This window comes from Vollenhovia emeryi, unplaced genomic scaffold (assembly GCF_000949405.1).
Source record: "Vollenhovia emeryi isolate VEMERY1.0 unplaced genomic scaffold, V.emery_V1.0 DF939260.1, whole genome shotgun sequence".
NCBI lineage: Eukaryota > Metazoa > Arthropoda > Insecta > Hymenoptera > Formicidae > Vollenhovia > Vollenhovia emeryi.
The window spans coordinates 125,389-139,904 of record NW_011967106.1 but is presented as its reverse complement, the minus strand read 5'-3'; the positions used below and the strand labels follow the sequence as shown (position 1 = coordinate 139,904).

Below are 14,516 nucleotides of genomic sequence, written 5' to 3'. Positions count from 1 at the left end.
GCAGAATACTGTCGATATTGTCGTGAACGAAAAACTTCAGTTCCCTTCATTTTTGCAATTAAAAAATCGAAAGTTTCAAGACACTGGATCGTTAATCCAATATACTCGATATTTTATTATTCCTAAAAAATATTTCGTAACATTATTACAAGGGATACGTTTTTGGCAATAGAAATATAATTAAGATTGTTAGTTAACAACTTAGCAATACTTTCAGTTAAAAATACAAAAAGCTTGATGAAAAATCTGTTTTTGACATATATATATTTTTTGGATTAAGAAATAGTATATATATAATATATTAAATTAATAAACAATTAAAAATGTATAACAATATTATTAATGTGCATTACGTCTCTTCTTAATTGTCATTAATTCTAAAAGGCACCATTTAATTCTTGAATTCGTTAATTAGCATAAATAAACGATTATTGGCAGTATATGGCTCAAAAATAATCTCCGTGAAAAATTAGGCAGAGATAATATTATTTGGTCAGGCTTATACGACTGGGCATATCAACGAGCACGTGAGATCTTCTTGCTCTTATCGTTCTCGATGGCCGGTGGCGGACCTTTGGCACTCTGGTGTCGATTGTAAACGCTGAAAGCAGTAACAAAATATTTGTCGTCAAGACTCCGTCCGATCTATTACAAAATATGTTAGTCCAAATTAGTTGAAACGTTTGAAGCGCGAGGATTATAACGAAATTCAAGTAAAACGGACAATTAAGAAATTTTCAATCCCCGAAACGTCCGATTTAAGAAAAAAACTTAGCTATGCAGCAGTTCCCGATAAAGCGGGCTAGTAAAGGAACACCTACTATCGATACGTTTCCGAGCGAATGTAGTCGATGACGTGAGATATGCCCACTTGCAACTGATCGCCGATCGGAGTAACCCACGGATTGAACTCCATTCGGAATACAGCCTTGTTACTCACCAGATCCAGATTCCCTGTAATATGAATTATGCAGTACACGTTCTGCCTAGCTCTCTATCACAATTGCACGTACCTATCTCGGGGGGCAACACCGTCAAGCGATTTCCCTGAATATGCAGCTCCCTGAGACGTGTCAGCTCGCCGATCTCCTTCGGCAATTCGATCAGATCGTTCTCCCTCAGTACGAGCTGAAACGTCACGATCGTGAGAGCCTCTCGTCGAGAGAAAACGGGGGTATCTTTTCGTAAAACTGTAAAACTACGAAAGATCCTCTTACAATCTGGAGATTTTTCAACTGGCCGATCTCAGGCGGCAGATACTCGAAATCGTTGTCGGCGAGGTAGAGCGCTCTCAGGGTTTCTAAAGGAAGAACAAATTAATGCGCGGACTTTTGCGGGGAGGCGCATTAGGCGATTTAACAACCGTGACTGACCCATCATGAAGAAATTTCCGGGTAGGTTCTTCTCGCTGAGGTTGTTGTACGTTAAGTCCAGGACCTCGAGGACCGGAAACGCGCCGAAGCCGCGGGGAAGCACGTCCAGCCGATTCATTCTGTCGGAAGTTAAACATTCTGATTAGCTTCCGTCGTGAAATAAAGCTAAGTGCGGGGTGCCCTGTAAAATCTACACCGACCCCACATTCAGGATCCTCAACTTCGGCATTTGCGACAGAGATATAGGCAGCTCGGTGATGTGATTGTTGAAGAGATTCAGTATCTCCAGGTTGGCTAGATTGGCGAGACCCGGTGGCACCGCTGCACGAAAAATCACGTCATTGTTGTGACACATCGACTAAATTTGCGGACGATACAATTTTACAAAGCTTGAAGATACGCTCACCTTGAATTTTATTGTGACTTAGCGTCAGCCTCGTTACGTTGTTCATACTCACTGAAACACGCAAAAAACGACACGTAAGCTCGTCTTCAGTTTGAAAGAGAAAATGCAGCGATGATTACTCGTGCAAGGGCGCGAAACATCCAACATGTTCGCCTCATACTTTGTAAATATATTATTCCCTTGAACAAAATTGTCATAATTTCTAAACGGAAAGAGAAATCCTCTTTGAAAGTTTCGCGTTCGCGTGACGGAGCCTGCGCAGAAAAATTGCAATAGTTTACGCTTCCGTCGTAAAACGTAAATCTATGTCAAGCTTATTCTACAATGGACGCAAAACGCAAGACGCTAAGCGGCAACACAAAAAAATCGACCGATCACAGTCAAATCATTCCTCTCATATTTGATTGTGTTGCGGCTCAGCGTCTTGCGTTTCGCGTCCATTGTAGAAAATAAGCTTCAGAAGTCGACGCATAAAGAATGTCATGTCGCTTCGCGATGCAATGAATGCAACGTACGTCTACAATTGTTTGCGCGTTGACTTTCGACCTGCGCTTTTACAACGGAATCGTAAACGACCGCTTATTTCCGATCGTTCGCGCTACTCTAGGAGCGAAGTGTCAAATTTAAAAGGCCAGCGCGCGCGTGCGCGCACGCGCCTGCGCCGTCCCGCCCACGTGATCCGATTCGGCGCAGACGGTCCGCGCGGTGCAGCGGCTCGCGAGCGAGATGCCCGGAGCCGCGGGCGGCGGCGCGACAAGTTGCCTAATTTGGCGATCCGCGATGAGGCGCGCGCGCGCGAGGACGCGCGGATGAGACTCACGCAATCCTGGCATCTCCTCGAACGTCGCGACGCCCTTGTCCGCGAGGTCCAGCTCGGGATTCTGGATCTCCCGGGCCTCGTCCAGCACCTTCTTCGCCTTCGACATCTTCCCCGCAGGAATACACGACACTGGCGCGGCCTGATTCATTGCGCGCGCAATCGCCGTGCCACGGCACGCGACGGCTGCGTCGGAGGAGTCGGCGTCGCCCGTTATTGGCGGCGGTGGTGGTGGTGTGCCGCCGACGACTATAACTTGACGCTCTCTCCGTCCCGTGTCGTTTCCAGTTCGTTAGATGGCGTGATTCTTTCTTGCACCGCCTCTCGTCACTCTCCTTCTCGTTTTATCACGTAGATTTATATGCCACTGGAATTTTCATAAGGAAAATTTAGCATGTAAGACAGAGATTTTTTTTTAACTCGCAAAGCTCTCACTCCTTTATTTCTCTCGATAAAAAAAGTTTATCGCGAGCGAGACGTCCACAACGCTATTAGGCTCCATACTCGACTCACTTGACTGCGATAGTCACATTAGTTTTAATGATTTTTAAAAAGAGATCCCGAGAAGCAACGGCCAAACTTTGAGAGAAAAAGCGTCCATTGAAATGAAGTAAAAATGTTGATTAATCGGCATTGCCATTTTGTGAGCGGCAACTTTATGTGTGAAGACAAATGTAATTTTTCAACTTTTTCTTGTACTTTCTACTAACCGTGTTGGTGTATACACTTTAATTGGTATAAGGCCCGGTTTCACCAACGTCGCTTAACTTTAAGCTTAGCTCCATTCGTTCTTTGTCCCTTTCCAACTGTTTCTCTAGAGAGAGAACAAGAAACAAACACGAATTAAATTAAGATTAAAGTTAAGTAACGCTTGGTGAAACTGAGCCTAAGGATTTACAATTTTAAAGCTATTTCAAAGATGCGCGAAATACCGCGTTTCGGCCAGTAAATATTCCATTCCCTTCTAACATTTTTATTTACACGCAGTAAATAAAAATCAGTAAATAAAATAGATATTAAGATGTATAAACCTTAGTCTAATCTTACATTTGTCGTACAACAAATTTTTCAAGCGTGTTGATTGGCTGCCGAATAGAAAACTTCTAGATGCTCGAGAATTTTACTATCCTACAGCCAATCAACACACTTAAAAAATTTGTCGTACGACAAATGTAATATCAGCCTCAAGCCCGTATCAGACTGCGGATTGAGATTGAGATTAGATTGAAATTTGACCAATCGGAGTAAAAGCCACTAAGCTTGTTCCCTGTTGCTACACTGGTGAACTAATGCAATAAATTATATAGAGTAAAGCCCGCTGCAGACGATGCTATTTTTCCTGCTGGATTGCTTGCAATCTAATAAATTACCATCATTGCACCACTCAGCACTCAGGATTTCTAGCAATTTACTAAATCGCAAGCAATCCAGGGAAAATAGCATCGTCTGCTGCGGGCTTAAGACAAGTCTATTTTTTCTCATTCTAGCTTACTGCACTAGTTCACCAGTGCAGCAACAGCAAACACGCCTATAATCGCTGCCCGGATTCTGATGGCTGATGAATATTTTTGCTAAAGCCATCTAGCAATTTGGTTTTGTCGTGGCAAACCTGGTCAACATGGCGACGCGAAGATATATGAAACGGGGAACTCCGGGAAGGGCGTAAATAAGTTAAGATTCCAGCCGCGAAAGTGTTCAGCCGCCTCACCTTACCGGTCATCTGTATCTTCAAAATACTGCTACTTTGTACTGGTGCTTCCGGTTCAAAATACGCGCAATCACGATGGAGGAGCTTCGAGTCATGGTACGGTATTGCCGTGCTTTCACGCGCCAGCACGATTTCTTTTCTGCAACTCTATCCTTATACCGTAACCTCAACCTCAACTACAACTATGTAGTTGAGGTTACGGTGTAAGAAAAAAGACGTACGTTTCTTCGTGTCAGCGAATCTTGTTCTATTGCCGGTAATCTTATCGCGATCGCGTTATTTAATCACCGCTCGAAATAAACGAGTCGAGTGCGACAAAAGATTGCGTTCACGAAACCATGGAAGTAAGTTATTTTCATAAATATCTTACAACGTCTTAGAGCAATACCTTTATTATGTTGATCTCGCTACGACTTTTGAAATATGCATGTTCAATAATTGCACGTCCAGTTGCATGGAATAACTTTCATAAATCTGTTTGCCCTCAGTGGTGTGATGCACTCGAGGAATTGCTTCAGTGTCCCGTGTGCTTGGAAGTATCACAGGGTGTTAAGGTCCAATGCTTAAACGGACACCACATATGTAATGCATGCAGGGTGCAGTTGCAAGTGTGTCCCATATGTAAATCCCAATTTATCGGAACGAGAAATTTAGCAGTGGAACAAATCTCAGCCAAGCTGCAGGACATAAAGGTACGATCGTTGTTTCTGGTTAATGCAGCGATGATAATAATAACAAGGGACACAGAACGACCCAAGGATAATACAAGACAGTCCCAATTTAAACCTTTCTCTGTCCCGAGTGTCTATCAGTTTTTAAATAAAACGATCGGGAGCAAACGATGTAGTTCTAAATGGAAGTATCGCTTCGTAGTTATCCTTGTTGAATCCGTATCATGAGCTCAACAGAAGAATTCTACACAATAAGATTTGCGTGGCCACTCAAACCGAAAATATTTTCACGCTTTCCACTGCCTGCCAAACTGAATCCGCGAATCAAGATATATCGATCACCCCAAGAACCGAACAACAGAGAACGACGACAAACCTGGCGCCTAGAGTAGGAAAGGGGTCTTATCCGTGTCGTGTTGGGTCTTGCGTGATGGAACTGCCACATGGAAGAATGATCGGCCACTTGAGATACCACCATAAAGATGTATTTTACGAGGTGACTCAGCCAACTTTGTAAATGCGAATTGAACTTACAATTAAGCTTCTCGAGGGTGCAATTTTTTTTATGGTCAATTGTAATTACAGTTCAACGCAAAAAATAATGTATTACAAAAGAATTGGAACCTGGAGTATATCTACAATCGGGATTACGATTTCGCTTTTCATATCAAAGAGATGGGCCTGTTTTTCTTGAATATCTCTATAAATCAGACAGGGGATCTAACGGCTTTCCTACAAATTGTTAATTGCATCGCTGTATGCAAACAATTCACATACACATTCGAAGCAGTTGGGGGATTTGACGCTATTTACAGTGGCCCGGTAAGATTATCCCCATTACTGTTCACGTATAAAGCGCTCCGGTTTTTTTTTAAATATTTAAGAATAAAATCGTAATCACTTTATAAAAATAATTATACGATCTCTCTATAACAGTATTTTTAAAGAAGTATTTTATGTTTAACATTGAATGTTATCGCCTATAATAATATTAAAACAATTTGTGTTTTCAAACAGGTGAAATCATGCAGAGGGCCAAGGCCGTGTACACCAAACGACTGTCTGCGCATACATCAGAATAATATGCGCCATCTAGTTGACAATAAAAACTATTTCCATTGCAATCTAATGATAAAACGTAGGTTTAACAGAACAGCCTCCGTGCAAAATCCGATGAATGCTTCCGATGACATAGTGGACAATTAATAGAAGTTAAACGGTTAATTTTTTTTATACAAAAGAACAAGAGAAAGTTGACGATTATTTTACTATTAGCTTTTTCTGTAAAATATGATCTGTATAAACAATTTAAGTTTACTTTTTAGTTCAGTAGAAATTTTGGTCGTTCAATTGCGTTACTGGTGCCTACGATTATATAACTGTCGATGTAATTTAAGTAATTTAAATGTTCATTGAAACGCGCGGAGAGCGTGTATTTTTAAGTAACACTTTAGTGGTGACTTGCGTCTCTCAGTATTGCCTAATTGAACTTAAAAAAAGAGATCGAAAGACTGATTATATTGCGGATTGCAGACACAGATGCAATCAGATATGGATAACGTGACAAATTTCAATCCGATATTTCGTTATAATTGCAGTTAGGCAGTACTGTATTTAAAAAAAAAATAGGAAGGGAGGAAAAAAGTATTACTTGCCATATTTTTTGCCTGGAACGCTTCCTATATATTCTTTCGGTAAAATTAATTTCAGAAGTTTTGACGTGTGAATTTCAAGAACTTTTTATCGCGACGAAACGAAGGAAAATTTCGTGATGTGTACGTATTGCATTCACAACGCATGTGATATAACTTTACATATAATATTATGGACAGAAAAGTTACTAACGTGTGATACTTCTATATACGAAATAAAGTTATTACGTTAAAAACGAGCGTGTTCAATCGCAATTGTCGTTTTGTCCCTTCTGATTTTCAAGTCACGGCATCCGGGACGTAGTCGAGACGGGACGACGCGCGCCGCGTTTTGACATCCTGGATAAACTTTCGATAAATGAGACGTGTTTTTATTGTGCGCCTTCTAAATACGCCAACGATACAGAGTCATACGCGCGTCACTCGTAATTAGTGTCTACATTTTCCTTTATTTCCTGCGTACTAATTTAACGTTTCGCTAAGGGCTACCGCATCTCGCACCTCTAATACCTTTTTTTTTCTTGTTGCTTTTCTATTTATTCCCACATATGAATTAAATTGCAGTTGTGAATCGGCAGATACTTGTCTCTCGCTCTTTGCTCCGTTTAATTTGCAAGAAATCCACCCCGAAAATGTATATTCCGAGTCTCCCGAGTCTCACGTGTGCAATTGAAAAATAACGAATATTCTATTATCCCTGTGCATATCATAATGCCTCGAGGAAGACGCCGCGCCTCGGTCAACCTCGGTTATCTGCTCTTCCCTACGTGTCTTTTGACAATTTCGCACATCTCTTGTCGAATAGTTAGGTAATTATTCGCCACCGCGCACGCTTGTGGTTACTTAAATCGGCATACGCTGAACGCGAAATTACACTCTGCTTGGCCTCCTCAGCGGATCCTCCGCGCATCCCTTCAAGTGGTACCTCCCTCGCGTAGCGACTTCTGCTGCTCCAGAAGCCGCTCTAACGGGGAAGGACCCGGCCCGGACCACAGAGACTGCTGATGGAGCCGCGCTTTCATCTGATCTTGATTGGTCGAGCTCGAATTGATGGATGTGCTAACGGTACTCCACGTGTTGCCACTGAACAAGGAGTAAGTGTTGCCGGTGCTCACTGCCTGGGACGGCTTCTGTTCGAGCTAGACAAGAACATTATCAAATGTGTGCATTACATTAATCTAATTACTCAAGACAAAATGCGTTTATCACAAATTTGTCAATTTTTGCAGTTCGCAAAGTAAGAATCACCCAACATTGACGTTAAACAAGCCTTATAATTTTCGTGCGTTGAACTAAAATTGTTAATAATCATGTATGACTTTGAAAGGTGTTCTTAATTGTATCAGGCGTAACGTATGATTTAAATATGCACGATGAGAAATTATAGATAGCCTTTATCTGTGTCGAAAACTATAAATGTTACAAGTCAGATAACTCCATCCATGCTAAATGAAGACAATAATTGTGGACATTTAAAAACTGCCTATAAAGTTATAGAAAATACAATTTAATGGCTTGATTATGTTTTGAAATTTCATCTTTACAAACTTGCAGACTTGTATGAAAGTCAAATTGATATAACCATCTCTTCGAAATCTCCCAACGTATTGCAATTGCGAACTGAGCTTTTGAGCGTTTAAAAGAATATTTTCTCACAATCATAGAAATATTTTTCTCTATGTATTGCACGAGTCCTCGCATATTTGTTGATACCAGTGCTACAGACTCACCTCGAACAACCTGGAATCCTCAAAGTTACTTCCCGCCAGAGGCTGCCTGCCGTGCTGTTCGTTTTGTTGTTGCGGCTGATAACTTTTGCCCGGTGTCAACGGCACTCTACTCGCCGTATTTACGAGAGTGGACGAATCGCTCCAATTCGAGAACGTGTTGTCGCTGGTGATCGAATCCTTCACGTGCATCGTTGTATTACTGGCTGTGTTACCCCACCAGGTAATCGGCGGTTGTGGCGGCCGGTTGTCCTTCCACAAGTTAAACTGCTCCGTCGGCTCGTAATTGCAAAACATGTAGTTGTTCGCTGCAGGTTGCTGCTGCTGTTGCTGCGGCTGACTCTTAGCCACGTTGGCCTGATTCGGGAACGGAAAGTCCATCGCGTCGGAATTCTTTTTGTAGAACGATGGCGACGGTTGATTTTGCGACAACGGTTGTCCGAAAGATTGATTCTGGCCGAAATGATTGAAGTTGAGTTGGAAATTCGACGTGTTGGTTGGGCTCTGTGAATTCGCCAGCGTCGTCCGAGTCTGCTGCTGATGATCCTTTTCGTACAACGCCGACATCATCACCGACATGGTTGCCAGAGCCGAGCTGTCGACACTTAACTGTCTGCCATTGCTTTGTATTATGTTCTGCTGTTGTTGTAGCACGGTCAAAAGGTTCTGCTGCTCCATGCCCATCCCTGGTTGCAGCTCCATATTATTCGCTTGCAAACTCAGGCTTTGCGGTATCATATTTTGCTGAGCGGGTGAGCCCAGTCGCATGTTCTGCTGCAGACTATGAGACACGCTCTGCGACACTCTCTGATGCAACGGTCTGCTCTGATTGATCGTATGATGTATTCCATTAATGCCCTGCGGCATCGCTGCAGCCGGCTGGCTGTTGTTATTCAATTGCCCCTGCATTTGATAACGCGGCGCGTTTGCCAGCGGTGATCGATTCGCTATGAAGTTCTTGGCGAATTGCGGACTCTGCACGTTGAACGATTGATTCGGATAGCAAACCGGTCCCAATGTCGAAGCCTGCTGACCGCACTGCGCTGTCATTCCAGTGTGCATTTGCGGGAGCATTTGCTGAGTTTGTTGCTCCTTGGCCGCCAATTGATTCACTTGGCCGGGCATGGGAATGCTGGGCGGCAATTTAGCCGGTCTCTGCTGGCTCTGAATCGTCGCGGATTGGCTCTGACCGGCGGACGGAGCGAGCGGCATCGCCGACAGCCGATTCTGAACGTTAACGAGGACGTTGTTTGTATTGGCAGCTTCGTTAGCTTTGGGCATCTCCGAAATTGGCGTCGGTTTATTTGCGACAGAGGTGATCGATGGAACGATCGCCGCTTTCGCCTTTCTTTCATTTTCCTCTTCGACGAGCACGGGTGACACGTTCTTGAACGTCACCTGCTTTTGCTCGTTCTCCGCACGGCGCATGATCGCCTGCATTGCTATATTCTGTCGTGGTTTCCTCGCACATGGAAGAGTACTCGCCTCGCCACTGCTCGTTTCTGCGACATTCACTAAGGTGTCTCGGTTTCGCTCTAAGGAGCCTTGCGGCTTAAGAATACCCTGGAAAATTCTCTTATCTGCGGGAAACTCAATGTCGGTTTCCACAGAGCTTTTGCTACTAGCTGCTTCGGACAGTACTGGACTCATCGAAGTATCGAGTTGCTTATCCTTGCTCAAGCTGAGCTCCTCGAGTTCTTTTATCAATTCGTTACTGAGCCCAGCGTCGTTGCTCAGAGACGTGAATTTGTTATCGCCCGTTTTCTCCTCCGTCGTAATTGAGATTGGCGTCGATCCATTGATTTGATACTGAGCGAAGCAATGGCCCAGATGCAGGATGCGTACCGCTCGTAGCTTGTTTAATGTCGCGACATCACCTTCCAGCGCCGTATTCGTGAATCTGAGATTCTCGAAACTCTTCTCTAACGGTAGAAAACCTTGGAGGTCGCGGTCTTCTGGCAGTGGTGCTGCAACATCTGTTCCATGATAGCATTATATTATAAATATATTAAACTTAACTTTAATTTGTGACATTTCAATGAACACATCTCATGCATTCACAAATACAATATTTAGATAACAAATTTATGATAGATTACAACATACGATTTGTGATATTAGGTTACACCTAATATATTATTGCATTCGACAAACATTTTGTTAATTTTTGAATTTCATGAAATAAAACAAGTCAATAAATTAATTTCAAGCGATCTCGAAATAGTCTTAAGTGCTATTACTTACATTCGTCATATTTAAAATCCACCACACAATTCTGCAAGGCATTCAAAAGCACGCAAAGACTGGGCCAAATCTGTAATCTCGATGTAAAAGCAACTTCTTCCAAAACCGTAGGTTTTATGTTGATCCAATCAAGGCACAGTTTTACTGTAGAGAAGGGATAACGTTAGGACCAATCTCTATTTTGTCGGTCTTATAAAAAAAAAATGTAAATGTTGTAATCGCAATGATACACGATGTACTTACTAGAAGGCAACGCAAAGTACTCGATGATGGAGTTCTTTATCGTGTAGACAGGTAGAAGCAAGGCAGACAAAGTGCCTGCGATTAGGTCCAGTATACAGTCACGGGCGAGTTTTTTATCGTTGACTATTCGCTCGTTCTTGAACAGCTCCATACTGTCGGCGCTGATCCCGGCTGTGTGTTGCAGAGCGTATAGATTGATCACCAACATCTGTACGAGCATCCACGAGCTGAAGCTCTCAGTGGCTACCAACGCGGTCAGCGTTTCCGTCAATTGCTTGCTGTACGAGCACGCTAGCTTCAAATCGCCAAGAATGTGGATTATTCCATGCAGCTTGAGAAAGACGGCGATGTACTCCTGAGAATTTAATTTGGTCTTGCCGTCGATGTTGAAGGATTTGTCGTTCAACGCGGAGGACAGAGTCGTGGCGAGATTCGCCGTGGCGACGGGGAAGGGGTGTTTCACGGCCACCGAGCGCGCGTAGTGAAACACAGTGCCCAGTTTATCACCACGGGAAGCTTCTAGGAGCGCCAACTGATTGTACGGCTGTCCGCTGGACGGTGATAGCGAGACAGCGTGTCTGTAGAACATCTCGGCTTGCTTGCTCTCATTTCTGTACCGTGCGATATCGCCCAAGTGTACAAGGCAATACTGGCAGGCGTAAAAACAAGAAGATTTGTGAGGCGGAGACAACTTCTCAACGGCCTTCCACGGGGACGTACATCCGTACACGTAACCCTTCCTGCAACAATTGATCACATCGGGATGACACGTGGCTCCGTGTGAGCGCGAATGATTAAGTAATGGTACGGTACCAGCGAGGAGCAAACCGCTGATCAAAATCATGTACACCAATGCCTACTAATGCCCAGTGGGGCATCCCTTTATCTTATTTTATCTTTATAATGCTTCCCAAAAATGCCTAGTAATGCCCAGTACTGCTCTTCCTGGGAAAACAGAATAATTCCGATCGGAATCCATGATACCCCCTTTGGTTCTCTCCTGCATATTTAAGTCTTAAATGACGTAGGCACAACTTAAAAGCGTTCTTGTAAAAGAGAACCAATAAAAAAAATTGATTACACATCCTACTGACAATATACAAATTGTATACAGTAGATCGACCTAAGTTTATTAAAGACAAACGTATGCAAGGTATTGTGGCGATCGTGGCGCAGAGGATTGTGCGCTGGTCTGGTAATCCGAAGACTTGGGTTCAAAACCAAACAAAAACATTGTTGGTTTTTCGTTCGATCGCCACATATCGAAGTGAATATAGAGAGAGGTGTTATAAGAGGGCACGTTCCTTCAAAACCGTCTTGTAACCCTAAGGGGAATCAATAAAATGTACTAGTACTAGTACTTATGCAAGGTATTTGTACAGAGGTGGTTAGTTGCAATATTGGGAAATTTGTTGAGTTGAATGAGTTGTATTCTATTGTATTCTTGTTGAATGAGAGAGTATTCTATTCCGATTAAAAAAAAACATGAATTTAATCTCGGGATATAAACATCAGTATTGTGCCATCTCTTTAGAAAGGGAGAAATTTTCGAACAATAACAATAAAGTTGAAGGGTGGAAGAGCAACTGATTTGTAACCGGCAGGTGCAATCCTGTGTATTCCTTGGGGTTTCTGCGAGGTAAATTGACAATCTTGAGAGAAAGATGTGACGAAAGATAATTTAGGATTCGATATTTCGATAAATAAGTTAAAACACAAACATGATTCTCGAAATTAGAGACACGAACGTAAACGCGCGCAGAAGATACGCACCTCCTGAACGGCAGATCCAAATCAAACACGGTGCAGATCTCCTGCAGCAAGGTCAAGTAGAAGCCGCTGGCCGCCTCCAGGCACCAGCTGAGCAGCGCCTGGGACTCGCCGCGCTTGGGGTTTTTCCTGTCCTTGGCCTGCGACTGCAGAGTCACTATATAATTCTTAAATCCAAGACTCCACAGCTCCTGCTCGACCTTCTTGTCCAGGGCGTACTCCAGATCCAGTATGAGGACCTGCTGGTATATCTTCTGCAGCTGCTGCTGGCATACCCAGGCATCGTTGTCGTTGAGCAGGTCCTTGCAGCGCTGGACCTTGTCCTTTAACGGTTCCGCTTTCCTGCCGAATACGCATTTCGCACGTTAACCGGGGGAGGCGACCGCCAATTCGCGGGACGGATATTCGCGCGTCTCGTGATCGACGAGCGCGCATTCGTGATCGATCGTAACTTACTTGAGAGCCTGAACGGCTGCCTTTAGGCCCATATTCCGTCCTCCCTGCGGTCAAATACGACGTCCTTCACCTGCACAATTTATCACGCCGTTAGAAAATCATCCTGATCGAGGGGAGGGAGGAATTTAGCTTCGCGGGGGGGGGGCTTTGGTTTCGCGAGAACACGGAGATCGGTCGCCTCTCTTAACCTCTCGTCGTAGACCGCCTCGATTCTCGACCGCGGGCCGCTTATCGGCAAATCACGCGCGGACGAGGCAACGGAGGGCGATCGCGGACAAACGTACGTTTCGTCATCATCCAGCTGGGAGGGAAAAAGAGCGGACTGTGCACGATGCGGCTGCGGGAAGTCGCGACGCAATTGCTCGCGTTCGGCAGAAAGTTGACTAAGTGGCCGCCATTTTTTTTCCCCAGCGCGCACCGAAAGCACAAATAAGCGCAGCCCGTCGCGAAGTGCGCGACGTGAACCCAACCTAACCTAACCTAACCCTAACGATTCAGATTAGGTCCTCGGCGAGCGCGGCTTTCCTGTCGCGAAAGCGTCAAAGGGCTCGCGAAAAAGAGGCGAGCAAGGAGGCCTCTTCGTTCGTCACGAAATATTTTTGGAAATCACGAGCGGTGAGAGCACGTACTCGCATAGGTTAGGTGGATCGGAGGACGACGACGATGACGCGCGCGCGCGTGGGCAAGACTTTCTACGCCACGCGAGCACAGGTGTAGCCGGCGCAGAGATTAGTTTGGCGGCAGCGTTGAAAAGGTGTTGCCGGAATGTCGGCGAGGCGCGAGAATGGGAAGACTACGAATCCTCGGGGTATCCTTCGCTGACGCGCCTCTGCGCGCCGGTGCCTCCTGGAACGCGCACGCCTGCGACACGATATCTCGTGCGTTTCGAGCGCCGCGAGGTTAGCTCGGGCACGCGACACGTCGGTGAGAATGTCGAGCGTGGTCGCGAGGCCGCGTTTTAGCGGATATTTGACCACCTTTTGGCGTCTGCGGCAACGGCAGGTGAGTGCGCGCTGTGCGCGAAGTCTTGAAACGTCCCGAGTCTTCTTGCGAGTCCCGCTGCCTTTCCTTGGCAGCGTCGAACTCTCGACCCGACACGGCGCAACGCCCGGTCTACAATGAGTTGCTAGGACCTGTACGGGAATTCTGTAACTTGCAATTGATGCTTTTCGATATCGTTAACTAGTGACAGCCAATGGCGAGGACGATCTTCGAAAAAGACGCAGATTTTCATTGGTTCCTAGTTAACGTTATCGAAAAACCTCGATAGCAAGTTACAGAATTCCCGTACTGAGCAGAGAGATTGTTGTAACAGTTTACGACTCTGTCGTAAAACTCAAGTCGGGAGTCGACGCACAAAGAATTGTCGTGGACGTATGTCGCATTCGTCGCATCGTAAGGCTGATGGCAGAGAATAATCCGTAAAGGCCAATGTCCACGATGCTAGAA

At 44.7% G+C, this 14,516-nt stretch overlaps 4 protein-coding genes across 6 annotated transcripts in view; 2 read left to right on the top strand and 2 right to left on the bottom strand.

The window, feature by feature from the left end:
- Window positions 1-78: 78 nt before the first annotated feature.
- On the bottom strand, window positions 79-2,813 carry LOC105559685 (ras suppressor protein 1). Its single transcript, XM_012008183.1, has 8 exons — window positions 2,600-2,813; window positions 1,780-1,830; window positions 1,574-1,694; window positions 1,374-1,492; window positions 1,218-1,300; window positions 1,014-1,128; window positions 822-954; window positions 79-601 (listed from the first exon to the last, which is right to left on the bottom strand). The coding sequence occupies exons 1-8, from the start codon at window positions 2,745-2,747 to the stop codon at window positions 517-519; spliced, it is 855 nt and encodes a 284-aa protein (XP_011863573.1). The 5' UTR covers window positions 2,748-2,813; the 3' UTR covers window positions 79-516.
- Window positions 2,814-4,105: 1,292 nt separating this feature from the next.
- LOC105559681 lies at window positions 4,106-6,863 on the top strand. 2 transcript variants are annotated; one of them, XM_012008177.1, is made up of 5 exons: window positions 4,106-4,400; window positions 4,793-4,996; window positions 5,178-5,471; window positions 5,561-5,797; window positions 5,993-6,863. In XM_012008177.1, the coding sequence occupies exons 1-5, from the start codon at window positions 4,380-4,382 to the stop codon at window positions 6,179-6,181; spliced, it is 945 nt and encodes a 314-aa protein (XP_011863567.1). In that variant the 5' UTR covers window positions 4,106-4,379; the 3' UTR covers window positions 6,182-6,863. The 2 variants fall into 2 exon arrangements, with proteins under 2 accessions (XP_011863567.1, XP_011863568.1); XM_012008178.1 differs by lacking the exon at window positions 4,106-4,400 and adding an exon at window positions 4,415-4,648.
- Window positions 6,635-13,467, bottom strand: LOC105559682 (protein SMG7-like). The gene is made up of 7 exons (XM_012008179.1): window positions 13,352-13,467; window positions 13,068-13,137; window positions 12,615-12,953; window positions 10,842-11,581; window positions 10,599-10,742; window positions 8,358-10,330; window positions 6,635-7,766 (listed from the first exon to the last, which is right to left on the bottom strand). The coding sequence occupies exons 2-7, from the start codon at window positions 13,097-13,099 to the stop codon at window positions 7,542-7,544; spliced, it is 3,453 nt and encodes a 1,150-aa protein (XP_011863569.1). The 5' UTR covers window positions 13,100-13,137; window positions 13,352-13,467; the 3' UTR covers window positions 6,635-7,541.
- Window positions 13,468-13,656: 189 nt separating this feature from the next.
- LOC105559683 (iron-sulfur protein NUBPL) overlaps window positions 13,657-14,516 on the top strand; it is a 3,696-nt gene continuing 2,836 nt past the window's right edge. Inside the window, exon 1 of one of the 2 annotated variants that reach the window (XM_012008180.1) lies at window positions 13,657-14,069. In XM_012008180.1, coding sequence (XP_011863570.1) covers window positions 13,998-14,069 — 72 coding nt within the window. In that variant the 5' untranslated portion in view covers window positions 13,657-13,997. The remainder of the gene's footprint in view (window positions 14,070-14,516) is intronic. The other variant, XM_012008181.1, reaches the window with a different exon arrangement.

What these genes read in the sequence shown, in the direction of transcription:
- LOC105559682 (XM_012008179.1), bottom strand. Translation starts at nt 13,099, where the DNA reads ATGGGCCTAAAGGCAGCCGTTCAGGCTCTCAA. An exon ending in GCAGCCGTTCAGGCTCTCAA is followed by an intron (nt 12,954 to 13,067) that starts GTAAGTTACGAT and finishes CGTATTCGGCAG; the next exon opens with GAAAGCGGAACCGTTAAAGG. An exon ending in GGATTTTAAATATGACGAAT is followed by an intron (nt 10,331 to 10,598) that starts GTAAGTAATAGC and finishes ATCATGGAACAG; the next exon opens with ATGTTGCAGCACCACTGCCA.
- LOC105559685 (XM_012008183.1), bottom strand. Translation starts at nt 2,747, where the DNA reads ATGAATCAGGCCGCGCCAGTGTCGTGTATTCCTGCGGGGAAGATGTCG. An exon ending in AAGTCACAATAAAATTCAAG is followed by an intron (nt 1,695 to 1,779) that starts GTGAGCGTATCT and finishes TTTTTCGTGCAG; the next exon opens with CGGTGCCACCGGGTCTCGCC. An exon ending in TTGAGGATCCTGAATGTGGG is followed by an intron (nt 1,493 to 1,573) that starts GTCGGTGTAGAT and finishes AACTTCCGACAG; the next exon opens with AATGAATCGGCTGGACGTGC.
- LOC105559681 (XM_012008177.1), top strand. Translation starts at nt 4,380, where the DNA reads ATGGAGGAGCTTCGAGTCATG. An exon ending in CCAAGCTGCAGGACATAAAG is followed by an intron (nt 4,997 to 5,177) that starts GTACGATCGTTG and finishes ATCGCTTCGTAG; the next exon opens with TTATCCTTGTTGAATCCGTA. An exon ending in ATAAAGATGTATTTTACGAG is followed by an intron (nt 5,472 to 5,560) that starts GTGACTCAGCCA and finishes TTGTAATTACAG; the next exon opens with TTCAACGCAAAAAATAATGT.